At 47.3% G+C, this 27,718-nt stretch overlaps 2 protein-coding genes, 1 long non-coding RNA gene and 1 pseudogene across 3 annotated transcripts; 2 read left to right on the top strand and 2 right to left on the bottom strand.

Annotated features, from left to right (window-relative positions):
• The first annotated feature begins 5,650 nt into the window (after nucleotides 1-5,650).
• LOC120672195 (exopolygalacturonase-like) lies at nucleotides 5,651-7,388 on the top strand. Its single transcript, XM_039952503.1, has 3 exons — nucleotides 5,651-5,821; nucleotides 5,929-6,228; nucleotides 6,311-7,388. The coding sequence occupies exons 1-3, from the start codon at nucleotides 5,651-5,653 to the stop codon at nucleotides 7,064-7,066; spliced, it is 1,227 nt and encodes a 408-aa protein (XP_039808437.1). The 3' UTR covers nucleotides 7,067-7,388.
• Nucleotides 7,389-9,822: 2,434 nt separating this feature from the next.
• LOC120674741 (dehydrin Rab16B-like) lies at nucleotides 9,823-10,335 on the bottom strand. Its single transcript, XM_039955874.1, has one exon. It carries the CDS (start codon nucleotides 10,333-10,335, stop codon nucleotides 9,823-9,825), a length of 513 nt encoding a protein of 170 aa, XP_039811808.1.
• Nucleotides 10,336-10,439: 104 nt separating this feature from the next.
• On the top strand, nucleotides 10,440-16,988 carry LOC120674740 (annotated as a pseudogene).
• A 3,085-nt stretch (nucleotides 16,989-20,073) lies between these two features.
• LOC120676303 lies at nucleotides 20,074-22,677 on the bottom strand. The gene is made up of 2 exons (XR_005675766.1): nucleotides 21,134-22,677; nucleotides 20,074-20,413 (listed from the first exon to the last, which is right to left on the bottom strand). It is a non-coding gene; the product is annotated as an uncharacterized LOC120676303 (long non-coding RNA).
• Between the last annotated feature and the right edge of the window lie 5,041 nt (nucleotides 22,678-27,718).

Genomic DNA, 27,718 nt, shown 5'->3' with positions numbered 1-27,718 from the left:
TAAGAGTGGTGCGTAAGAGTTGTAAAGCCGGATGTGTACTCTTGGTTCAATTACTGTGAGCAATGGGCGGTTCCAAATTGGGAGTAATGCTCAATTGTCTATTAGTGGTAAAGTTGGCCAAATGGGCTGGGCCCAACGGGCCGGCACGGGGAGGCACGGCCTCGGCCCAGCCTGTCACCCCGCGGGCCCGTGCCGTGCCCGTGCCAGAGGCCGGGCCGTGCCTGGGCCGCGATCTCGGCCCGCGGCACTACCACGGGCCCGGCCCGGCTAAGGGCCCAGCACGGGGAGGCACGGCCTCGGCCCATTTGGCACGACGGCGGCCCGTCCGGCCCGGCGCCCCGTGCCCCCCTCGACCGTTGGATCTACCCGTTGGGGGGCGATCTGACCGTTGGGGGGGGGAGGGCTATATAAGGCCCGGCGCCGGCCGTCCCCCCCACCCCACCCTAACCCTAATCATTTCTCTCCCTCCGCTGGCCGCCGCTCGTCTCGCTCTCGCACTCTCGCCTCTCAGTCTCTCACCCTCTCGCCTCACATCCTCTCCTCGATCTTCCTCTCCTCTCCTCTTCCCGAGCTCCGGTGAGTAGCTCGGAGCCCCAGAGGGCGAAGCCCGGGGTGCGGGGCCGGCACTAGTAGACGGCACGGCCATTTAGACCCATCATCTCGATCTCGCACAGACGATGTAGCATCCTCTTCTCGTTGTCATCCTCCTCGCCGTCACCGCCGCCGGACTCTGGTGCTCCGGATCTCGCGTAAGTACCTCTATCATTTCATCTCGCTCTAGCACATACGCTCTCGGCCTCTTGATCTCTCACTCTCCTCGCCTTTTTCTGTAGATGTAGACGAGATCCGAGGAACCGGGGCCGGGGGGCTAGATCCGTGCTTCATCGACCTCGCCGGTGTACCTGGTGCTCCGGCTACAAAGGTGAGTCTCTTACCCTAACCCTAGATGACTAGATCTATGTTCTTTCCCTAACCCAGGTCTTGATCTGTGCAGCTATTGAGGAACCAGGTAACTGGCGAGTGACGATGGCCGGATCTGACGACGAGACGGTGGAGCTCGGTGTTACCGAGAACGAGGAGCGGTGATTGTGCGGGATGGCCGGAGATGATGACGAGGATGACTTGCGCGAGGACTGTGATGCCTTGTTCGGCCCTGGTGCTGATGATCCCATCAACGTCGACGATGATGGCCCTGCTGTACCTGCCTGCGGCGGTGCACCTCCCCCAGACGGTAACAGCGCCAAACGCTCACGTCCCTCTACCTCTCCTGTTTGGGATGATTTCGAGAAGCTGTTCAAAACCACAGCTGATGGTAAGACCGTCAGGTATGGAGCTAGGTGCCTACATTGCTCTAAGATCTACTCTGGTTTTTCTAGTGGTGGCACTGGTCATCTTTCACGCCACATTGCCTCTTGTGTTAAGAGGCGTGAAAAACTCGCATGTCTCAGTCTCAAGTCTCTTTTAATCCTGATGGTAGTATGCGTACTTGGGACTACTGTCCTCTGGTTGCTCGTACTCAACTGGTTAGATTGATTGCTAGACTTGATGTTCCTATCTCTATGGGTGAATCTGAGGCTTTTGAAGAGTTTATTAAAACTGCTCACAATCCTAAATATGCTAGAGTGTCTAGGCAAACCACCACTAGAGACATACAGAAGTACTTCACTGATTGCAAAGGCTAAACTTGTTGAGACTTTTGGTACTTCTGTTAATTGTGTGTGTCTAACCTCTGACATTTGGTCTGGTAATGCCAAAGAAGATTACCTCAGTGTTGTTGCTCACTACATAAACTCTGACTGGCAATTAGAGAAGAGGGTTCTTGGTCTAGTTCTTATTGATGTGTCCCACAATAGACAAAATATTGCTGACCGTGTAGCATCTGTTCTTGCTGTTTATGGTTTGACTGATAAAGTGTTTGCTGTTACTTTAGACAATGCATCATCTAATGCTTCAGCCATGCTAAAATTGAAACCTATCCTGTCTCACTACCTTGGTTTTGATGTTACTGATGAACCAGAATATGCATCATGTAATGACATTGCATCATCTTCTGTTAATTCTATGTTCTTGCATCAGCATTGTGCATGTCATATTCTCAATCTGATTGTCAAGGAGGCCTTAACTACTCTCAAGCCTTTGATAGAAACATTTAGAACTGCAATATCATTCTTAAATTCAACTAATCAAAGAATTGCTGCATATAAAAGTTACTGCATTGCAACTGGTGTTAGGCCTAGAAAGTTTCAGCTGGACATGGAGGTTAGGTGGGATTCTACCTAACTAATGCTTAAACATTTGTTTCCTCATAAGTCCCCTTTCACTACTTTCATCCAAGCTCAGTATCCTAGGTCTGAAGGTGAGCCATTTCTGTTAACTGATGAGCATTGGATGATTGCACAAAAAGTTTTATCATTTCTTGAGCTGTTTTATGATTCAACAGTTACATTGTCTGGTGTGTACTATCCTACATCTCCACTTATGATTCATTATCTTGTTAAGATTGCTTTGCATCTAAAAAATTATGCTAATGATATACACATCAGATCTGTGGTGCAACCTATGATAGACAAATATAATAAGTACTGGAGGGACATACCTTTGCTGTACTCTTTTGCATTCATCTTGGACCCAGTGCTAAAATGAAAGGTTTTACTAGGGTGCTTAGAAGGTTAGGTGGTCTCACCAGTACTGATTATTCTACTTATTTAGTTGGCACTAGAGCTAGACTTACTGATGTGTACAATAAGTATGAAGAGAAATATGGTGCTATTAGGTTGAGGAGGACTGACCCTCCTGTCCTGTCTGGTAAGTCAAGATCTGCTTGGGACGAAATATATGATGATGATGGTGCTGCTTGTTTGGTTTCTGGTAGCTTGCCTGGTACTCTTAACATGTCTAGAGATACATCTGCTACCTCTCTGCTGCATGCGGTAAGGTCATCAGCTTCAGCTTCCAATGCTTCTGAACTTGTGTCCTACTTGGACTGTGACACTGTCAACCACCTAACTGATGACTTCAACATCTTGAACTGGTGGCATCAGCACAAACTTACATACCCAGTACTCTCAATCATGGCTAAAGATATCTTAACTGTTCCTGTTTCTACCATATCTTCAGAATCCACTTTTAGTATGACTTGCAGGATCATCGAGGAGCGAAGAAGGAATCTGAAGCCTGAAATGGTGGAGATGCTGACCTGCATCAAGGACTGGGAGGCTGCAGAAGTAAGGCTGCAACAGAATGTGGAAGACAAGGAGCTTGAACAAGCTTTTGAAGAACTTTATCTTGATTAGTGATCATTCATGTAATGGGCTGTAATATTTAGGACTTATTGACACTCTAGAACTTTAAGTATTGGACTGTGATGTAATGAACATTATTGGAGCTTGGCTGTACTCTTTTTCCCTCTCTAGAGTTTCTCACAAGGGTGAGTTTTATCTAGAGAGGTTTTTAATGAGGCAGCCATTGCACAAGCTCCTGATAAAATTTATCTTTTGTTAGATCTTGTGCTGAGTTTTCTGAGTTAAATTATGTGCTTGTTTGAATCTACTACAAATTCTAAGTTGAATGAGTATTTTTGGCACTACCGTGCTAGTGCTGGCCCGGGCACTAACGTGCCCCTTGGCACGGCACGACCCGGCTAACTGATAGCCGTGTCGTGCTAGTGCCTGGCATGTGGCACGGCGGCACTAACAGGCACGGCACGGTTAATCAACCGTGCCACTTAGTGCCGTGCCATTTAGTGCCGTGCCAGGCCGTGCCCGTGCTGTGTAGTGCCGGGCCGGCCCGTTTGGCCAACTATAATTAGTGGGCACTTGTGCCTTAAAATTAACATACCGGGAAGATTGATAACGTGATTTGGTTTACCCATTTCTGGAATTTGATCAAAACCTAACCATACCCAAATTGGGAAAAAGAAGAAATTCACTACTGGAAACCCGAACATTGCCGAGTGCCAAGGGGTTTGCCGAGTACAATTTTACGGGCACTCGACAAACAATCTATTTGCCAAGTGCCATCGAGAAAACACTCGGCAAAAAAAGGCACTCGGCAAACAAGGTTGTTTGCCGAGTGCCTAGAGGTTGGCACTCGGCAAAGAGATGTTTGCCGAGTGCCAAGGGGTGGGCACTCGGCAAACATCCCATTTCTGAATTTTCTAAAATTTTAAAAATAGCAAACAAAGTCTAAAAATTATGAGATTTGGCAAGATGTCATAATATCATATGTGTAGGTTGTGAGAAAAAATTGAGGAGGTTTCGCACACTTTTGTCATGTACGTGCTTACAAACCGATATATCTCCGAAGAAAAATCATAGAGTTGAGAATGATCCGATAAGAATTGGAGTCAAATTGATGGTCGAATTGTTGTTTGAGTTCAAAACTTTTTGTATAGGCAATAGATAACATAGATTGCTTAACGTGAAATTTTGGTAATTTTTCAAGTCCATTTGGTATTTTTAAATTATTTTTACTTAATTTTTTTGCCGAGTGTATTTTATTGGCACTCGGCAAAAAGAGGCTTTGCCGAGTGCCATAAAAATACACTCGGCAAAGCGTCTCGGATGAATTTTAAATTAGAATTTTTGGAGTATTTCAAATGACCTCGGATGAAGAAACTCACAACAACAAAGTTGTAGATCTCGAAAAGTTAAGAAACTTTGTAGTTCACAACTTTTTTATTTGAATGCATTTAGGATTTCAAATATGTGTTTGAATTTCTCAAATTTGAAATTCAAATTTTGCAAACGACCTCGGAACAAAAAACTTACGACATCAAAGTTGTAGATCTCGAAAAGTTATGGAACTTTGTAGTTCAAAAGTTTTTTATTTGAATACGTTTAGGGCCTCAAACAAGCAATTTTATCTCAAATTAGTATAATATGAGGAGAATCAAAACAGGATCTAGACATATGTAATACAGGGTTGGAGTGGTAGAGGAGGCTACACGCGAAGCAATAGGTCACGAGTTCGAATCAAGGCAGTCGCGTAGCGCGCGATTTAACGCGAAATAATAACGAGACTTGTGACTTGTCACATTGGATGATTCGTGTGATTACCGGGTGAAAATAAAATGTTTTGCTATTTTTAAACGCTGTTTTTCTAATCTGGTTTTGAAAAGTTTGCCGAGTGCTTTTTGACACTCGGCAAAAACTTTGCCGAGTGCCCGAAAAAAGACACTCGGCAAATGTGCCTTCGCCGTCACTTTTTTTACCGAGTGCGGTTTGCCGAGTGCCACACTCGCAAACCCTTTGCCGAGTGTATTCGACACTCGGCGAACAAGGCCAGTCCGGTATATTGTACTGTGGGCGTATTCACAAAGGTTCAAAATATGCCAGCTAGCTGAGAATGGCACAGCTGCACTGTCATCTCTGAATACGAATGGTAAAAAACTGCCTAAGGTTGCCTTCCCCGGCATCTGCATGACGGTATCACTGGGACCACGGAGAAGGGAAGAGCTGGTCAAGAACCTGTGTAAAAACCAGAGGACAGGATCGGAGTGCCTTGTTCAACCATTGCCTCAAAATAGCCAAGGCTCGAGGACCATTCCGTGTACATAGGAAACTTTGCTCTTCCCTCTCCCTCGCACGATATCTTCGAGAACACCCACCTCCCCAGCGGTGAGGAGAGCCAGCAGGCACCATAACGAGAAATGGCTTCCGCAAACAATGCTCTCAGATTGTTCTTCATCCTGACGGTCGTATGCGCAGCGAGGGCAGCCCCTGCGCCGGGAGGCGCCGCCAAGGCAACCGGTGGAGCCGGCGAGTCCTTCGACATCACCAAGCTCGGCGCCACAAGCGACGGCAAGACAGACTCCACAAAGGTAACTAAACATATGTCGCCAACGACGGCCTTGCATCGATATATAATAACTCGATTTGATTATGATTAGTTGGGCTGATGATGGTGGTCGTCGGTCGTGTTGATCAGGCGCTGCAGGACGCGTGGACGTCCGCGTGCCGGGCGACCGGGAGCGCGACGGTGTTCATCCCCAAGGGCGATTACCTGATCGGGCCCCTAAACTTCAGCGGGCCGTGCAAGGCCGCCATCACCATCCAGCTCGACGGCACCCTGCTGGGCTCCAATGACCTGGCCAAGTACAAGGCGAGCTGGATCGAGGTGTCGCACGTCGAGAACATCGTCATCTCCGGGCCGGGCACCCTGGACGGCCAGGGCACCGCCGTGTATCCCAAGGGCAAGACACCTATGGACAGCAAGGCGCTGCCCAATGTATGTACATTATGTTACGTCGACGATAGATCACGTTTGATGGACGACTCACTCATCACTTGTGTGCGTGCGTGACGTGTAGACACTGGTGCTGTTCTACGTGACCAACGCCACCGTCTCCGGCATCAGGCTACTCAACGCCAAGTTCTTCCACATCAACATTGACACGTCCAAGGACATCACCGTGAAGGACGTTAGCATCACCGCGCCCGCGGACGTCGAGAACACGGACGGCGTCCACGTCGGAGGCTCCTCCAAGGTGAGCATCACCAACGCGACCATCGGCACCGGCGACGACTGCGTCTCCATCGGCCCCGGGAGCTCGGGCGTGACGGTGACCGGCATCACCTGCGGCCCCGGGCAGGGCATCAGCGTTGGCTGCCTCGGCCGCTACAAGGACGAGAAGGACGTGACCGACGTCACGGTGAAGGACTGCGTGTTGAAGGGCACCACTAACGGCGTGCGCATCAAGTCGTATGAGGACGCGGAGTCGGTGCTGACGGCGTCCCACCTCACCTTCGAGAACATCAGGATGGAGGAGGTGGCCAACCCCATCATCATCGACCAGTACTACTGCCCCGAGAAGGTGTGCCCGGGCAAGCGCAGTAACTCCTCCAATGTCTCAGTCAAGGACGTTACGTTCCGCAACATCACCGGCACCTCGTCCACGCCCGAGGCCATCAGCCTGCTCTGCTCGGACGCGCAGCCGTGCAGCGGCGTCCAGCTCGTCGACGTCAATGTCGAGTACGCCGGCAAGAACAACAAGACCATGGCGGTGTGCAGCAACGCCAAGGGCACCGCCAAGGGCAGCCTCGAGGCCCTGGCTTGCCTTGTCTAGTTCATGAGCTCTGCACATTATGTTTTGCATTTCAAAATTGGATTCTGTTTCAGCCAAGAGGAAGACGCGAGCGCCTCCTGGCATGCTATATGGGTCGTATACTTCCCTGGTTTAGAGCATTAATTAATACTAGAGTACAAGGCGTTTTGTATTGTAGTATCATATGTTCTGCCATATATATACAGTAACGTTAGTAATTATATGCTAACATCGCACCACTACCTGATGAGGTTCTGTGAGAAATCAGGCATTATATATATTGTATTTGAACCATGCATGCATGTACTACTTTATTTGCCTTGCATATGCAGTGACGACATGCATTACTAATGCGACTCCATTCTTCCTCGTACAAACAATAATTGCCAAAATAGCATTGGCCACATTACTAGCAAAATGTTCATCCATGGAGATCTGATTAGTGGAAATTCTTCTGGTTCCAAATAATGTTTTTAATTAATCTGGAATGTCTCCTCAGTAATATGGTTGGGAACTTTGTCATCGACGAGTTGTTGAACGAAAACAACAAGCATGGTTACCAAGAAGGGAACATATCATGTGCAAACCAATCTCTTCATGCAAACCGTGCAAACTTCAATCTGTACCATCGGATCAACATCCAAGGGGCATGGGGGATTGGATAATTTTACAATTAAGCATCTGCCTCTAAATATTTTGGATTATTGGATTGACCCAAAAACTTGATAGAATAATTATCTAGAATGAGTGAATGACTGGTATATCTATAGAGATGAAAGAGTCCAGCAAGACATTACTATCCAACTTGAAGATATCCTTCTACAGCAAATATGGAATAGGTTCACAACGTCCTTGCACACAAGAAAAGCACACCAAACTCCATTGTTTAACCAAGTTCTGGTTCACTCTTGACAATTCTACTCTCCATTAAGAAACTCGTAGCATACGAGCCTTTTTCAACTCCCTCTTTTGAGCTGGGTCTCTCTTTCAACCACTTTCCTTGAATCTACTAGTTGACTTTTTTTCTTCTAGAGGTGAGGTTGCAGCCTTCACAAAAACTTGCAGTTGCTCACCACACTACTATAAAAACGGATTAACAGCGACCTTTAAAAAAGGGCTCTGAGGCGGGCAGGCTAGTGGCACTCCTCTATTAATGGTGGCCGGGCCGTCGGCCATACAACCGCCTCGGTTAATAGCCTCTTTAAATGGGGGGCGCTAGTTCACGGTCGCCCATTATTTGGGTTCCGTGCGATCAATTCCGATTTTTGCCGATTGAATTTATGTACCCGGTCCCACTATTCCAGGAGTCCTATATCCTCATGGTCGCACTATTTGTGGAGTCCTATATCCTCATGGCGTCATCTCATATCATCCCATCTTGTTCCCAACTTCAGTGAAACAAGCTGTGACACAATTCTAAACAAAAGCTTTTAGAAAAAAATTGAAAGAGAAAAATTGAAAGAAAAAATTCCCAAATAAAAAGATTTCATAAAATTTAGACTAGAATTTTTGAGATCCATAAATTTTTGGAAAGAAAAGTCGTGGTACAAATTTTTTGTACAAGCAAAAATTAGGAGAAAAAAATGCAGCAAAAGATTTCTGAGAGAAATTTTGGAGAAAAATATTTGACATAAAATTTCAAGATAAAAAAGTTAAAGAATAAAAAAAGTTGGAGACAAAAATTATAGAAGCAAAAAAGAGAAGATAAAAAGTGGAATCGGAAGAGCTCGCAGCCCGCTGATCCCACATGCACAGGCAGAGCGCGAGCGGTCGACCGCAAAACCAGTATTGCGCTTTAAATGCCTCGGTTTACAGTGATGTGACATCTAAGGCGTTTGCTTTGCTCGCCTAAATCCATTATGCCCGCCTCAATTAAGTTTATTGTAGTAGTGCCATATGCCTTGGACCTAGCCAGCAACGTCTAGCTCGCTAGGTGAATTCACCTCCAGGAGTAACAACTAATTTACAAGTTGCTTTAACGTCAACCACAAGTGCTCAAGTTATGAATTTATCTCTGAAGCTCATGTAACACCCTCATTTTGAAAAGCTGAAACAATAATAAAATTTGATAAATTTATTTGATTTACATTAAGGCTTCATTTTAATTTCTTTTAATCACTACTAAAAAATAATTTATAGCAACACCCCGATTTTTTAAGGGGCGGACCAAAATATAACTCGTTGCTACAAATAGGGTGGAATCACCGTAGCAACCGATCCGACCCTAAAAATGTATTTTTAGGGTATTTTTAGGGTCGGGTGAGGCCACGACCCGTCCCTAAAACTAGACTTCATTTTTAGGGGTGGGTGATGGGGTGACTCGCCCCTAAAAATGCTATTTCTAGGGGCGACTCAACCATCACCTGCTAAGCAGTTTGAATCGCACGAGCGGGCTTCAAAAAATCCAAGCGGCAGTGTGGAGTACCTTTATTAGGCTGTCCGCACTGGGACCTGTATCCCATACGCGACGCCAAACTGCAGTTCCATTATACCGTAAAAACTCCCGCAGCGGGGACCAGTAAATGATACAGCATCTTAGCGTCCCTCCTCCCGTCCGCCACTTCTAGCGCGGTACGGACCGCACACTACCCCTGCCGCATCCCAACCACCCCACCTTCGCACCGCCACTCGGAACGGAAGGAGAAGAGGGGGAGAGGGCCGCCACGGGCGCCGTCGCCACGCGGAGCAGAGGGGAGAGGGAGGCGCCCCATCCGCGGCCGCGGTCGCCGCCGCCTACTGGAGAGGAGCCCGGGCATGGCCGCAGCTGCTCCCTGCCGTCATCTGCCTCCGCGTGCCCCCGCTCCGAGCCGCTCGCGCCGGCCGGCGCTCCCGCCGCCGTACCCGATGCCGCGCTCCTGCCGGCGGCTGGAGGGGGCAGAGGGGGCGGTGCAGGGGCGCGGAGGGGGGCGGCGTGACATGGTCGGAGCTGCTCCACGTGCTGCACCGCCGTTGAGCTTGACGCTGCCGAACCCCGCGCGTGCCGCCGCCAAGCTCGACGCCGTTGAACCCCGCCCACGCGCCCCTGCCGATCCCCGCTCGTGCCGCTGCCGAACCTCGCGTACCGGCTCGAGGAGAGGTCCGGCGGAGCTCGAGGCCCGGCCGCCTCGCTGGGCCGCGCCGTGGCCACCTCGCCACGCAATGCCTCCACCGCCGGCCGCCGCAGCCGCGCGCCGCCATGGACCTGCGAGCGCCATGGTTTCGCCGGCGTGGGAGGAGGAAGGAGGGGCGCCGCTCCAACCAGCCTGTGGGCCGCACAGGTCGCCGGTGGCGCCGACCTCCTTCGGGGCCATGGGGCGCAGACCCGCCCCATCGAGCCGCTAGCCGGCCGAGCACCTGCTCTGCTCCATCGCCGCGCGCACGCCGCCGCGCACGCCGCCGCGCGCGAACGCCGTGGATGCCGCACGCGCACGCCTCGGATGCCGCCGCCGCCGTGCGGATCTGGCTCGGAGGGAGCTCTGTGGCCGCGTCCAGGCGGAGGTCCGCACGAGGCCGGGACGGGGACGCCGCGTGGAAGCTGCAGGGGGGAGCTGTAGCGGCCTAGGAACACGATCTTGCCGGAGGTCTGCCGCCAAGGCCCCCGACGCGCGCCCGGCATTGCCGCCTCCGGCTGCGCCGGTCGCGGGGCTGCCTCCGCTCGAGGCCGGCCGAGCTCCACGCCGACGAGCTTGAGGCCGGCCGGCATGGCGGAGGGAGGAGCCGTGGCCCGCCCGCGGTGGCGCTCGGGGATGCAGAGGGGAGAGAGAGAGAGAGAGAGAGGGAGAGAGAGAGAGGTGGAGGGAGCGAGGCGAGGCAGAGAGACAGGGCCGGAGGGGGCGGGGGGTGGCCGGGTGGGGTTAAAAAAATATTCTGACACATGGGCCTATGCTTGGGTAGTTGGAATAGAGGATGGATGTAGAGTATGAACGGGTGCGGGAAAACTGGATTGAGAAGATGGAATTTTGATGACCAGGACAGAATATTCCTTTTAGATGATGGAAATAGAGTATGACGAGTACAGACAGCCTTATCTATTTCTCTCAGTGGCCACCCCTCCCTTATCCTCATTTCTCTCCTGTCTCTGTCCCTCGTCTCTCTCCTCCTTCTCTCTCTCACTTACCCAGAAAACCTCGCAGCTTGGGGTCTAGCCTCCTGCAGCACCGGCGAGCAGCACTCGTGCACGCGGGGGGCGTTGTGGCCTCGGCGCACGCAGCGGTGGGGCGGAGCTTCGATCGTTCGCGGAGCGGCGTGGGTGTGACCGCAGCCGGCAGAGGTGGCTTCCTGTGCTTGCAGGTGCTTTCCCTTCCATGAAATCCAGCTTGCCTTCCTGTGCTTGCAGGTGTTGCAGCTTCCAACGCGGCGCTGGCGGCGTGCAAGGGCGGCGGCCTGATGCCCCGCCCTCCAGCACGCACGGCGGCGGCCTAGTCTGCTGGCTTGCACCCCGGTCTCCACACTACTAGAAAACAAGGCTTAGGTCCACCCCAAAAGTACTAGTATGAAAATGAACCGGTACCTATGCCAGCATAGGTACCGGTTCATCTTCATACCGGTATTTTTGAGGTGGATGGAATTTATGAATGAGCCTTAGGTATCGGTTGGTATTATCAACCGGTACCTAAGGCCCTCTATAGGTATCGGGTGGTAATTTTTACATTAGTATCGGGTGGTATCACCAACCGGTACCAATAGACGAGCCTTAGGTACCGGTTAATATTACCAACCTGTATCTTAGAAGCCTTAGATACCGGTTTGTATTACCAACTGGTACCTTAGCCTCATATATGAGTTACTTTAAATGGAAAATATCTCCTTCTCAATCAGAATTGCTGTGTAGTTGAGATGGTAAAGGGGCAGCGCTCGAGGCTAGAGGTCGTGGGTCCAAATCCCAGCCAAAGAATATTTTACGTGATTTTGAAGGCCTTAGGTATCGGTTATTTTACCCGGTGCCTTTAGTACCGCTTTCGGGGTACCGGTTCAAGAAACCGGTACCAAAGGGCATCACCAACTGGTGCCTTTGGCACTTTTTCTTGTAGTGCCAGCGCGCACGGCGGCTATGCCATGCGACGCGCGGTGGCCTGGCAGGGCGCGTGCTCGGCCTCCGGCACGCATGGCGACGGCAGCGTTGCGCGGCACGCGCGCCGAGTGCTTGGCCACCAATTTTTTTTTATTTTTTTATTTGTATGGGTGGGTTGTCTCATGACCCGCCCCTGCAAATTCATTTTTAGGGGTGGTTGTTTTATCCGCCCCTAGAAGTAACATTTGTAAGAGTGACAACTAGGGGCGGATATCACGTCCGTCCTTAAAAATAAATTTTTACCCACCCCTAAAATCTATTTTGTATTAGTAAATTTAGAGCATTTAACAGTAAATCGACAAAAAAGAAATATAGGAATTATTAGATCTTGTGCATTCATGTAAGCAACATCATTTTAACTGTCTGTGCATTCGAACCAAATTAAATTCGCTCAAATTTAAATTAGTTTGGTCTCTCTCTCCCTTTGCCGTTTTCTTTTGTCCCATGGACCGTGGCAGCCTTTTCCATCTTTTCCACTTCTTCCTCCCACTTTTTCTTTTCTCCCAGCACAGCCCGCGCATCCTCCGCCCGGCCCATACCGGCTCCTAGTCATAGGCCCAACTGTCCTCTGCCTGCAAGATACTCTCTCCTGCACTTTCTGCTTGGTCCGCGACACTTTTGCCCGTTCCACTTGCGAAGGACCTTCATCGACAGTAGAGTCATCGCGTCATAGCTATATATCGCCCATTGACGGGGCCAATAGACGAACCGGGAATTAGCTGATAGGGATGCAAACGGTAAGGAAACAGAAAAATAGATATCCGAAAATATTTGAGATATCCGAATTCGTATCCGTACGAATCCGATCCATTTCCATTTTAAGGGATGGAAATTGGAAGGAAACACAAATATGGTTATCCGAGATATCCGAATCCGTATCCGTGCGAATCCGATCCATTTCCATCCTTACTGACAGACGAATTGGTGCGCTCAACAAAAGATATGACCAGTCCCGGCCTGCCAAATGAGCAGCTGACCTGAGGGCCCAGGCTGATAATTTGTGCATATGCACCCCTGCGCAACAAACGGGGTAGGGACGCCGCCTATAGTACTAGAGTCAGTTGGCACATAATAGACACACTGAAAATCTGATTGCGTGGGAGCATCAACATTATTTCGAAGTCTAAATTATTGTGGGATTCGAGATGACCTACATTGGAATTAAAATTGTATACCTTAGTAAGGGAAATCCTCGAAATAAATTAAAAACATAGTGAATGGTTTCACAGCTGGTTTACATGTCCCATTCAGAGCCAAAATGTCTTATTAGATAAACTACCATAGGCTGTCTTGATTTACTTTGAACTTTGTCGAATGATGAGTTCCCTTAAGGAAACGTACTTGTCATCTGCCGGTCTTTCTCCTTTGCGTACCCATTTCATTGGCAGCTTCAAAATGTCTTGCATGACAATCACCTGTTCCGAGTATGTATTGCCATCCACTTTCGCCAGACAGATCCACCATAATTTCGGCCTAAAATCTCTAATGTGTGCCTATTCATTTTAAAATACATAAAAAATTTATCATAAATTTTATCTAATATATATATAGTACATCTATTGTACCCAGTTCCCTGGGCACCGAATAATACTTCAGTACCCGAGCCAGCCCAGCTCCCACCCGACACCCGCACCGAGCTCGCTTCCTCCCCCGTCCGATTTTTATATGCTCTTCGCCGGTGCCCACCCTCCGTCGTTTTTTTCCCTCCGCCAGCCTGATGGATCGTGGGAGGACGAATCAGTTTCCAATTTCTCCCACTGCTCCTCCCCGTGCCGCACCGGCGCGATCCTACGCCCCCGGCTCCCGCGCCGCCCCGGCAACGCCCTGTGCTGCTGGCTCCTGTGCCGACCCGGCGACGCCATTCGCCGCCAGCTCCTGTGCTGCCCCGCCGAGAACCTGCACCGCCTGCGCTGCCCCGGCGGGACCCTGCGCCGCCCCGGCGAGGCTGCACCGCCGGCTCCCGGCGAGCTCGCGTGGCGGCCTCTGCAGCTTCGACGACCTCTTGGCACCTCCCCAACAGAAGCTCTCTCCAGTCTCCAATGCGCGAAGGAGCAGCCGCCATGGGGGATTCGGTCACCAGCTGTCGCTGATTCCACCGGCGTTTGTCGTTGGTGAGCCCACGAGCGCATCCCTGCCATCTCCTATTTCCAATGCCTGCTCCGTTTCGTACATAGGATGCTGAAGTGCCGTCAAGAACCACCTGGGCGGTGGACGTCATTAATCAGGCTCGTGGTATGGCCTTTGTGCTTTAGATCCTCATTGATTGAATTCGAGTTATTCGTTTTGTGAAAAATGTGCCACATAATTCGTCCTGATCCCTGAGCCTGTAGATCGATGGATGAGAGATGATTCGTGGAGAAATGGGTGGACCGGCTGCAAGAGCCATGCAGAGCCGTGGTAAGAATGGGATCGGCTGCAAATTCCATGGAGGGCAGATAGAGCAAGGCTGCTAAACTGGTTCCAGGGATGCCGGTGCTAGATCCGTGAAGAAACATCATTGAAGGTACTGCTACCGATTCCGAATCCACTAGATTTCCGTGCATTGATTTTCGTCCAGGGATCCAAGGATTGGGCAAAGGATTTGTTATTTTACTCTTCAATCTCTTGATACAATTCGATATGCTAATGTACAATATCTCACATAAGTACTTGAACTCAACAGATTGTCAAATCAATTGCTCCGTCCATTTATGGCCATGAAGACATTAAGACTACCATCGCACAAGCTATGTTCGGTGGACAAGAGAAGAATGTGAAGGGAAAACGTCGTCTAACTGGGTGATCCAGGCACTGCAAAATCCCAATTTCTAAAGTAAGGACAGAATCAATCACTTTTCATCATTTGAGGTTGCACCAGTAATTTTCCATCTTTTAGGTATGTGGAGAAAATAGTACACTGAGCGGTATATACAACTGGAAAAGGAGCCTCTGCTGTTGGTCTCACTGCAGCAGTTCACAAGGATCCAATAACACGAGAATGGACACTTGAGGGAGGTGCACTGGTTCTTACTGATAGGGTCATATGCCTTATTGATGAATTTGACAAGATGAATGATCAAGATAGGTATGTTATAATATTTGCATTGTAATCTTCTGTACTATTAGCATCTAAATTTCTATCTTATGAATATATAATTCTCTTCTGATTCTTCCAGGGTGTGTATTCATGAAGCCATGGAGGAACAGAGTATCAGTATATCAAAGGCAGGAATCATCACATCTCTTCAAGCTCGATGCAGTATTATTGCTGCAGCAAATCCAATAGGCGGAAGGTAGCTTTTATTACCTGCATAGTTGCAAGCCATGTAACCAGTGCCTATTATTAAGAAAGTTGTTGAATGTATTCATCCTTGATTTCACATACCTTCACGAAGAAATCCGGCCACCAATTGTCCACCGTGAGATCAAAGCAAGCAACATTCTCCTTGACAGAAACCTCAGCCCCAAGATAGCAGACTTTGGGTGACAAAGTTCTTCCCAGGCAACATGACACATATCAGCACAAGGGTTGCAGGGACATTGTAAGTAGTGGCTCACTTCCTGTTGATGTCCATGCCTCTTTGATGTTGCAGATATACCATATGATCAGGTAAACAGAGTTGACGTATATTTCGTTTGTCAGAGGATATCTTGCTTCGGAGTATGCAATCCGAGGGCAGCTAACCAAAAAGGCCGATGTCTACAGCTTTGGTGTACTGCTGCTGGAGATTGTCAGTGGCAGATGCCACACTGATCCCAGCTTACCTCTTGACTAGCAGTTCCTCCTAGAAAAGGTTAAGATTCATCTCGATAAAGGTTTAGCCATTTAAGGTTGATATGTTTTGCAAATTTATTTGAATATGGTTATCAATCACTACTGTATGATTCTCTAGCAAGTTTAGACAACAAACTACACAGAACCATCGTTTATGTCAAAGAACCATAGTACAGACATGCTACTATTTGGATTATCCAATTAGACCATGAGGAATCAGACCAGGCATATCCTGTACTGTTTACATGAATGATTCAGTGTCCTATAGCCAATTTTGCATTTACATAATCACATATTAGACAGGGACACGCACAATCTACTTGTTAGAGTTGGAAGAAATCCAAGGAAAGTTCAAGGAAGGTGCCCTTTCTGTGTTGCTAACAATTATTTAAAGCAGCCATTGAGTCATCGGCTGTGTTCCAAGTTTTTAGATATTGTTCTAATTCTTAAAGTTGGTGATCTGTGAGAAATTTACTTAGTTTATAGAAGTACAAATGGACATACTTTAAGAAACTTGCTAGTGTGGTCTCAAAAAATGAAATTTGCTAGCTTCACAATACCTGAGGTGCTAGTGCTATTATATCTTAGATTTTGATTTAAAGCATCTGAAATCAGAAATTTCTGCTATCCTGTCAGGTATGGATGCTCTATGAGTCCGGTGATCTTGAGAGCTTCATTGACAGGACCCTGAAGTGTGATTTTGGCACCGAGAAAGCGCGTCAGTTGCTGAAAATAGGGCTTCTGTGGACCCAGGATAGGCCTAAGATCAGGCCCATGGATGTCAATGGTTGCCTAGATGTTAAAGGGTGAGTGTGCCGTTGGTGATAAGATCATGAGGCCTGGCCTGATCATAGACGTCATGGAGCTGAAAGTCTGGACAGTAGAGCCGGTCCAGTTTAGTTTGTCTCCTGCATTGAGCAACTCACTGTTGTCCACACTTGCTGTAGCTGGTAGCACTGTTGTAGAGGAGAGCCCCTGATGAAAAATCAGCAAGTTGAAGGACCAGATGCCTAAGAAAAAATGGGCTGTAAATTGGAAGGAGCATTTCTTATTTTTCCTGGTGATTTAGCACATTGTAGGCGTGTCAGTTTGTATATATATCATCCTAGTTTGATTATACAAGTGCCACTTAAAAATCACATATTGATTCAAATGGCTCAGCTCAAGAAGTTTCAAACGGCATCACAGGCTACAGGACCAAATCTCCGTTTTCTAATCTTCAGATATGCATCATAATGATGTTAAGGAATAAAGCATAAAAAACAACCTGTGAACAGCTGACTATACTGTAAATATACTAACATCAAATCAAATTTTACACATCTTGCTGAACAAGCCAATCCAGAAATTACAGGTCACTTCAGAACTTTGTCTTCCCAGAGCTAGATCCATTTATTGCTTTTCTACTACAAAGTTCATGGGTTTCTACGATGTACTAGTTCCACCAGTCTACAAACCAAAGAAAGAAATAAAAAATCAGTTAATAGCAGAAGATAGCTCACTTACATTGGCATCGAACTACTGCATCCATAATTCAATATTCCTCTATAGAGCAGCCCTACCAGGAACTCGAGTTAATGAGGAACAACTTGGAAATAACCAGAGCCAATGAAATGAACATCCTGGACTATAGGACATATTAACATGACTGTTTTCATTAACAACAAATTGGTAACATATTTGAATAGGTGGCTACCTTACCTGAATGACCAGCAGTTATAATGTGAATGTCCAGGATTCCAGGTGGGCATGAGTTAAACAAAAACCATCTTACTGTTTTTCTTTTGCACACAAACAATAGATTTCCTGAAAAAAAGCTATTACCAGTTTTATACCTTATAAGTATTTAAATTTTAAACATAATCAATAAAAGCTACCCAACAGCAATTCTCCTGGAGTAAGGTAGTTCAGGTTTGTCAAAGCAACAGTTGACAAGAGTATATATACATAAATTCATCAAGAATAAGAACTGAACTCATGTTGATGGCAGTAGCATAAATATCGGCAACACACCGAGAATACAGCAATATCATGCCCATCAAGCCTTTCATCTTTAACAGAGTGAAAGCTCAAAAAAGCTAATGCATTGAAATCATTTAAGAGTTTTATACAACAGGTACAAAATTGAATTGGACTCCAAGCCTAGGTGATCTATTAGCATGATCTTCCCTTTCGGTCCATTTCCATCAATTCTGTAAGAGTTACAGCACTCCATCTCTTAATTCCCTCTTGACGTTGTGCATACAATAGTCCCTTCACAGAGTCTATGCAAATGCTAACAGTGCCAAACTCATACACCGGCATGCCATTGTAGAACTTGCCAACTCTAGGCATAAACAGCAGCCCTTGCTCCATTGCATAGGCCTGGATAGACTCCTTGAAGCTCAAATCTGCCATGGCTGCCAAGGTACGCTGCGCTGCAGGTGGCCGGCTCTCTCTCGCGGCAATTGCGTTGATCGGGCCTTGCACGCCGACGAAGCGACCCAGACTGCCGCAGGCCTCGTTCACGGCATAGCGTCCGTGGCTTCACGGAAGCGAGAGATGGCAGACTCCGGCGACGGTCTCGACACCTATTTTCCACCATCATTTCAAACAAAGAACCAATGCGAAGAAGACATGCTTGCTGCAGGCAGGTTATATTATACGTTCTTTCATCAAAGGAGACGGAGTTTTACGAGGATTACCGCTAGGGAGGTTAACAGATCGATTTTACTGTACCTCTCATCGTCAGGTCGATCAATCAGAGAATCGGCAGCACGGGGTGCGGCCGGCTCTTGACTCTTGAGAGCCAGGGACGGGGCTCGAGCGAGAGTACGCGAAGGACCCCAGGGGGGAGAGCTAGGGATGGGAGTTGACGGAGCTAGGGACGGGGCCGCATACTCCGGCGAGAGGGCCGCCCGGTCGCAGAGACGCAGACTCCATCGGCGGTGGTCAGACGCGACGTGAGCACGGTCCACAACTACTCGCGAGACGTGGGCGACTAGGAGAGCCAGGGACCAAGGAAAACCAGCCGCAGGAGAAAAACGGACGCCGGGCGCACGCGCGTCGGGACTAGGGAGGTAGGCTCGGGGAACCGTGTGGCTGGGTTGGCTCGGGCACGGAACAGCCTATTTCATATCTAGAGTAGGGATTAGTTCTGTCATATATATGGATAGTATATTTTGTGGTCGGTTATAGAATAGTTATTTCGTAGCCAGTCCACATGTCACCTATGATTAGCCACCAGGGTCCCCGTTCCCACCCCCGTGACCCACGCCTCCAGAGGCTTCAGCCGTGCCTCCACAGCAGCTGAGCCAAAGTAGCTAGCCAGCGAGCTGAGCGCGTTCCTCATTTACTGCCTTGCGTCCATTTAATGCCTACCGGAACTCCGGCGAGCCGTGAGGCTGTTCGCCATGGTACCTTCGTGCCTCACTACAAAACAAACCTTAGGTCCACCCCAAAAGTAACGGTATGAAGATGAACCGGTACCTATACTAGCATAGGTACCGGTTCATTTTCATACCGGTACTTTTGGGGTGGATGGAATTTATAGAAGAGCCTTAGGTACCGGTTGGTATTATCAACCAGTACCTAAGGCTCATCATAGGTAACGGGTGGTAACTTTTACATTGGTACCGGGTGGTACCACCAACCGGTACTGATAGACGAGCCTTAGGTACCGGTTGATATTACCAACCGGTACCTTAGAAGCCTTAGGTACCGGTTTGTATTACCAACTGGTACCTTAGGCTCATACATGAGTTACTTTAAAAGGAAAATATCTCCTTCTCAATCAGAACTGCTGTGTAGTTGAGATGGTAAAGGAGCAGCACGTGAGGCTAGAGGTCGTGGGTTCAAATCCCAGCCAAAGAATATTTTGCGTGATTTAAGAGGCCAAAGAATATTTCCAACCGGTACTAATGGAAGCCTAAGGCACTGGTTGAAAAACCCGGTGTCTTAAGGCGAGGCTTGTCCCGGTTGGAAAACCGGTGCCTTTGGCCCTTCTCAGCCGGTGCCCAAGGCCCGTTTTCTAGTAGTGCCTGGTTCCCATATACTACGAGTTTTTTTAAAAAAATTGAAATTACCAGAATAGACGAACCTTTTGAAAGTCAATGAAGTTACTATAATTACTAGACTAAATTACCGTAAAACAATTACGATAATTAGCATGAGGTAGTTACTATAACTAGATTCTGATGTTACGATAAAATCCGTTACACGTCTATGGCAGTGTAGAATATGATATACAAAAACCAGGCTTTGCTTCCTTGTAATCCAATGGCGTAACTAATTTACTACATGACGCTCAGTTTCTTGTAATCCATGATCATGTGCTTGCATTTACCACAATGGAGTATTTAGTTTACTACAATGTCAGAATAAATACCACAACCGAGTTACCACAATGAAATATTTGTATTCAAAATTACTATAATAATCCCTCCCAAATCTAGATTGCTTGCTTGCACATTCTATCTGGCGCTGGCGCCACTCCAACACAGAGCACTAACAGAATCACCATGCTTGTCTGCTGCTCTCAAATGTAGGTGCACTGATGGTTGGTATTTTTCCCAGGTCTCATTACCTAAACTCACCAATAATAAGGACAATGTTAAACAATATATTAATTATTTAGGTCATCAAATAGGAAATGAGGCTTCACAAAACTATTACAGTGTTCACCCTGAATCTGACTTAAGCTTCCTACTACGCAACTAAATGGAAAGCTATGGTAAACTATTATTATGAGTACTGTAATGGAAGGAAATAAGCTCACGGGCACAAATGCACCGTGTAAATCATCTGTCAAACTTACAGTACCACAACAATGACTAACATAATTTTCTAATTATGATCTGCATGAGAGAAAAATTAATGATAAGTAATTGACATGAATCTATGAATTTACTATAATAACATTCAGGGTCCAACTTGATTGACGTAAATTGCTGACTTCGATTTACTAGAAAGAAAACTCTTGGCAAGTAAGTAACATGGATCCATAAATTTTCTATAACATTTCCTAATAAAAAAACTTTTAGTTTCGTGCTACTTAGACCCAAGTCCATAAAATCAACCACAATAAAAGAACCTGATGAAATCGGCACAATTCAAAGAAAGTAGCAAATTATATGGTTAATTTAGCATTGTACAGGATCAATGAAGGTCTAGAAAATTACAAGAATTGTGTACTAAGAAGCATGGTAAACTAGTATATGAGCGATCAATCATTCAACAATACATTTGTTACCTAAAAGGTAAAAGTAATGCAGCCTGGTACATAAACTACTAAAGCTGCCTGTACCTAGAAATAGATGGAATCATAGTGGAGAAAGGCCGAATCCCACTGCATTTGACACCGAGGTTTCATCTCCTAAAACATCGTCATGAAAGGATCAGGAGTAGATAATATGAGCACTCCAGAGAGCTTTCATTATACTTCGAAATATTTAAGAATAACTCTATATACTCCAAGCAAACCTATCGCTAGGTAACTGGGACTAATAGTTAAATCTTTGACTCTGTTAACTATATCAGCTCTTTTGTCCAATATAAATCTGAAAATATGGAACTAATTTAAGGCTTTGCAACAGAAACAGATAAAAACAGAGCTTAGACACGTAGCTGGCAGCATCTATGTCAATGTGTCTTCACACGCTTAGTAGAGAAAAACCACTTCTGTTGTATGTTCTTGATCATGCATGTGACATATGAATTACAAGAATCCATGCCTTCTGGGAATGAGTTACCATAATCGGTCCTTTACATATGAGTTACTAGAATCCATGCCTACTAATATTAAAAATCCATCAACTGTGGCATACAGGAACTTTGTAACTGATTTACTAGAATATGTCCATCCACATGTGGTTTACGATAAGTCTGTATTTATTTTTTTCAAAAAAAAGGTGTGCCAAGAATATCATCACAAAAAGCTTGGTTTACAACAACTTCATCAAGTTGATTTGGGAAGCCATTCACTTACTCATCTCTAATTTTATTTCTACAGTAAAACAATAACTACCGGAAGTAGGAAACAGAGAGGAAATTATGAGATCCATGTACGGGATGACAAATAAGAGGAAATCAATGGAATCGGGGGAGGGGATTCACTTGCTAATCTATCTGCACTTCCTTCTACGCAATGAAATAGGATAAAAGACAAGATCGATTACACCAAGTGAATTTTATTTGTTGAGCTCCCGTGCATGTACACGTGCACCGCGATGGAGAACCATCAGTTGTCGCCAGGGAATCGAAATAGCTGCAAGGAGCGAACACTCCCGAGGGCTGGGACAGAATCGCCTCGGCGGCGAGCCTGGTGAAGCCGTGGAAGCCATGCTGGAGGGTGGGGAGGAGTGGCGGGGGTCACCGGACTAGCACGCCGCGCCGCCGCTAGGGGCTAGCAGAGGCGATGGTAACGAGGAAGAGCAATATCGATGCGAGGACGGGATTTTTTCCGTTGTGCCCTCTATGCGGGTGGGGATCCAGTGCGCCATGAACGATAGCCGCCGCAACGAAGCAGTGGCGGCGCCCCCGCGAGTGGAACTGTGTCGACAGTCGTTGAGACTTGCCAGTACCTAAAATCGATAGAAAAGTTATGCAAAGTGTAAAATCGGAGGACGCTCCGTAGGGAATGGAGCAGCAGCGGGTGGTAGAGCCAGGGGTGAGGATGCGAACTGATTTGAAGCTGCGAATGTGTCCGGGCCGGGATCGTCGCCGGCGGCGTTTGGCGGTGAATGAAGCTCGCGGTGGAGTTTGGGTTTGTGTTGGTCAACGGAGGAAGAGGCGCAATTTGTGGCGTCGGTGTGTCGTTCGGAGCGGAGCCGCTTGTGTTTCGGCTGCGAGCCGAGCCGGTGGCGGCGTGTGCAGGCTGGGGTGGACCATGGTAGAGCGGTTCGCTACTTTGAAGGGTTGAACCTTGCTACTGAATTACTTATTCAGGAGTATTTTTTTAAAACAGTACCCACGATCATTAGCAAAAGAGTTTAAAAGAGGAGTTCAAATAAAATGACCCAAAACATTTCCAAAAGTGGGAGTCCATTTCCTCCCTCTCCCTTGGACATTTGAGACGCCATAAGATCAGAATTTGATCAAGTACCTACCTTTCGCGAATCACTCTTCGGCTCGGCAATACAGGTAATCAAGGTATGCCACATTCTTCCTACCTAAAACTCCACATATCAACCTTAGAATAGAAAGAAGTGGTCAAATTTCAACCATGGTGAGGACCATACACCTTGAGTGATTGAGAGTACCTTCAGGGAACCTTATCCAAACTTTTGCACACTTGAAAAATATTTTGAGAATGAACCTGAATAGGAAAATAGGAAAATATTCCGGTGAAGGTTGTTCAGTCCCCCAACCGCTCAAGACAAGGGATGAAATGTGAAATAAGCCCCATCGACCAGAGCACATAGGTATGAGCCAACTTACTCGACGTACATACAGATAGAGAATATGTTGTGCACAGGGTACTTACAGAGGGCAAACATTAATGCAACTCCTGATCCACCGAGCCTCAATGTTAAGCTTCACTCGAGGACGAGCAAAAGTTTAAGCTTGGGGGGGGGGGTTGACGGTCATTATTTTACATTCTGACCGTCAACTTCTCGGGAATAAATTAAACTATTGCACCATGTTCCATGCATATTTTATTTAATTCTAATAAATTCCACAAGTTTTGGATGAATTGTGCCTGCAGGAGATCACAGTCCAAAGACGGTCGAAAACGGAGAAAATCCAGGCCGCCTCGCCTCAACCATGCCGGCCGGCCTGACACCTCAATATACAGGGTTACATCCTTTTTACAGGAGCAACGTGGCATGCTCACAATGCTCCTGAGCGAGGAAAATGGGGAACTTAGCCAACTCAGAGGCATTGTGGAGCGTTGATCTGCAACGTCGGCGAAGCGGAGGGCCAATGGGCCCCGGAGGCAGGCCGCCCGTCCTCCCCCGGGCCGGCCAGCCTGGCACATGCACACGTTAAAGATAAGCAACCATCAAACCGACATCAGGAGCAGATCAGAGACGTCCAGAAGAAGGCGGTGGCCAGGTGGCCACACTCTAGGCCAGCCAGCCTAGGTGGGGCCGGCCGACCCCACCTTGCAGCCCCTGAGGTCCCGGCTTCGCGTGGAAGTTAAGCACAACCGCCACAGTTGCGTACCACTGGCGCTAACGGAATTACCGGCCAGGAACCGACCATGGAGTGCCATAAATAGGACCCCATCCATCACTTGTACACACACACCAAAGGAGCAACCCTCTCTTCTCATTTCTAGAGTAGGATTAGTAGTTGGGAGTTAGGGTCGACTCGAGCTTGTCTTGGGGATCCGAAGTCATCATCGGAGCTTGGTATACGCTCTTGTATCTTTTTCTATATAAGTAATCTTTTTTTACTTGAGTCAGCTTTACTTTCCACAAGTCTTTTATCCTTTCAAGTACGAGTACTTGTCTGCCGAAGTAGTTTACCTCTAGTTTAGTTTAAGTTATCTTTCTTGTGTGTCGGAGCTTGTCTTATGGGTTTTCTCGCCCGGACTAGTGAACTCAATTTAGTTCACTAGGTTGAGGGGGATTTCTCTTGAAGGCCTCAGGAGAAATCCTAGTACCGAGAGCAGATGTGGTGTCTGACTCAGTGCTAGCTAGGAAGTGTGTTCCACCCCACGGTACCGCAGTGGTAGGCGGCAAGTGGTGACAGCCTTGTCCATCCTTTGTAGTCCACCACATTCGGGTGCTTTCATAGCAGAAGTTGCCAAAGGACGTCAGACTCCCTTCTCATCCCTTTCTGAATCCTTCTCATAGGCCGCCGAAATAAGCTCCAGGTTGTCGGCATCAAGATAGAAGCTTAGATTAGTTCTAGTGAGGCTAGCTCAGTAGTTTAGAAGTGTATCAGGTGTCCTTTCTCGCTCGTTGTCCTCCTAGCTGCTACCTCTCTAAGGTTTAGAGTCTCCTGTGTGTCTGACGGTCAAAGACTGACCATTTATCCTATCCATTATCTGGCTTACCCCTACTGAATTAGTTGGTTTATAGACCCAGTAAAAGTTGTCACTACGATATACTTTACCATAGTGCTTCCCTCAGGATTTTCACGATACCCCGGAATACTCTGTGGTGAAGTGCTACACCGATGATTCTGTGCGCTTGCAGAATACCTATTCAGATTGAGCATAAGAGACATCAACAGCCCCCACAATGCATGCAAGCTTAGCACCTACCATTGTTTGTACCTTCTTTACATTGTATAGTTTTTTGCTGTCATAATCTTTATTCTGCTATCAGTTTGCATGATTGTCAAAGTGAAACTAGAGCTCTCCATTTCATACTATTATTTAGTTAGCGTGATATTAATTTTATACTATTTGGGTATGCAACATTTGGTCTACTCACTGATTGCCAGGTATGTCACAATCACTATTGAACCTACTTTGGATAGCTAAACATTATTGTTCTTCTTTTGTTATGTGGTGGGTGCTGGGCTGCATAAGTTTTTATTTGCGGCTGAAAAATCCAACAGAGCGGCTTGTGATATTGTGGTGTATACCTTGTAACACCTGGTGTGGTGGCCCCCTCGATGCATGCAAACTTAGCACCTACCATTGTTTGTACCTTCGTTACATTTTATAATTTTTGTGATTGATAGTACCTTTTATGATTGTTGCTATGATACCTCTTTGAACAGAGATCTAGGTAATTTGTACTTATATGCTCATCTTAGGTGCTTGACCATGTGAAATTAGAGCATTGCTTCATTCTATCAAAATGGTTAGTACCTATCCCCAACCAGTATATAATTACTGATGCTTATTTTGAATGCTTATGTTTCTCTACTGACAACCTGAAATATCATCTATGCAGGTTCACTCAGCAACGAGCTCCTCTAGTGACAGTGCACCTGCTACACAGGCCAACAACGCACCTGCTACATAGGCCAACAGTGCACCTGCTTCACAGGTTCACTCAACACACACTGTCGGGAGTAGCACTCGAGCCCGCAAGTCAAGGATACAAACCAAATGTCCAGAAGACAAGTTGACTGCAACTGGACTTGATGACCAAGGTTGGCCTATTGCAAATGTTGTGAGGGACATATCTGTATTGGTATGTGGCCTCATTGCTCGGGAGAGGGTGTCAATCGACACCAAGCTTGAGGATCTCACATTGGGCGAGAAGAAAGAGTTGTGCACTGTTTTAAAGGAAAAGCTAAAGTACCCAGCCAATTTGTGTGCAGCTGATCGCAACAAGGCGATTAAGTCAGCTATGAAACAGATTGCGAGTTTGCAACCGCAATTCAAGTCCCATTTAAGAGCAGATTTGGTGAGGCAAGATGAGCTTCCCTTTGAGAAGCATCCTTTTTTGAAGCCAGAAGTTTGGGAGGAGTTTGTGGAGACAACTAATTCTCCATTTTTTGAGCATGTGAGCCACGATATGAAAGATAAGAGAGCAAAGCACAATAAGCCCCACAAGATGGGCATAAAGGGTTATTATGATAAAAGGAAAGAATGGGAGGATGGCCAAAAGCTAGCTGTAGAAGGAAAAGAAAACCCTTGGGAGCAATATCCTGGTCGTTCGAGGCCATATCTGTAGGCAAGGTCAGGAAAGACCACTAGTGGAAGCGGGGACCTAACATTCAGTTCCCCTGTGGTGGCGGAGGTAGCAGATAAGGTGAAAAGACTTGCAGCGCAAGCTAGCAATGGTTCTTTCACTGGGATTAGGGAGAATGGTCTTCTAACCGAGGCACTTGAGAATGCAGAGCATTGAGGTCGGGTTCGAGGCGTGTCTAGTTCAGTTGGCTAGAGTAAAGGGTTTGGTGAAGAGTGTGCTGGAATGTACAGGAAGAAGAAAAGGAGGAGGTCTGATGCGGACAAGGAAGAGATAGTTGGTGAAGCAATCACTAGAGTTATGGAGTTGCTAAGAGTTGCTGGCGTGCACATACTAGCGGGTCTGTGTATCACCCAAGGTGGACACAAGAGCAGCTGTGAGGAAGAAGAAGTGAATGTCAATGAGGAGAACAATGAGGGTCAACCATTTTGTCCATCACCTGAGCCGACAGAATAGACCTGCTCACAGGGCCTACTAAGTGCAGTCTTTTGGATGGCAGCAACTATAGCATGGAGGTCGCATTAGCCACTGTCCATCCAAATCAAGAGAGTTGCCATAAAGTACCGGTAGAGTATGGGTATGCAGCGGTGCGACCTACTTATGTGTGGGCCAATGCAAGGCACATCAAACTGCCTATCCAAGTAGGGGATGACATCACAACCCTAGGTGATTCTCTCTTGCAACAGATACAGTTGCGAAGGCTGAGAATTGTTATACCACCCAGGTCAAGAACTCCCACCTCTGCAGCCACATCAGGTGGTAAAGTTTTAGATGGACCTACTACTCAGCATCAGCAAAAGCAGCCTCAGAAGAATCAGCACCTCAGCCAGCAGCAGCCTAAGCAGCAGTAGGCTCAGTAGCAGCAGCATAAGCAGAACGAGAATTTGCAGAAGGAGCAGCTCAACCAGCAGCATTAGCATGAGTAGTTGCAGCACCTCAGCCAACCTCTGCCCCAGCGGCAGCAACTCATCCAGACTATGCCTAAGCAGCAGCCACAATAGAAGCAACTCGTCCAAAGTAAGCCTAAAAATTCAAACGTTGCCACTATTTGGACTATTGCTAATCCAAAATACAAGCCTAGTGAGCATTTGTTGTCAAAAGAGGCTTTAAAGGCTGCTGGGACAAGTTGTCAATCCTTGCATGCTTACTTCATGGAACAAAGTGCGAATGGTGTTGATAGCATTACTGCAAAGGTTGTCGGTGTTTACCGCCAAGCCGGGGGTTTGTCTCACCAGATCCCCCGCAGATTCCTCCTCCCGGTTTCTACTTCAAGTTTTGCAGAGTGCCTTCAG

The sequence above is a fragment of the Panicum virgatum genome, chromosome 5N, assembly GCF_016808335.1.
Source record: "Panicum virgatum strain AP13 chromosome 5N, P.virgatum_v5, whole genome shotgun sequence".
Taxonomy (NCBI): domain Eukaryota; kingdom Viridiplantae; phylum Streptophyta; class Magnoliopsida; order Poales; family Poaceae; genus Panicum; species Panicum virgatum.
The sequence above is the reverse complement of the archived record's forward strand: the minus strand, read 5'-3'. Positions and strand labels throughout refer to the sequence as shown.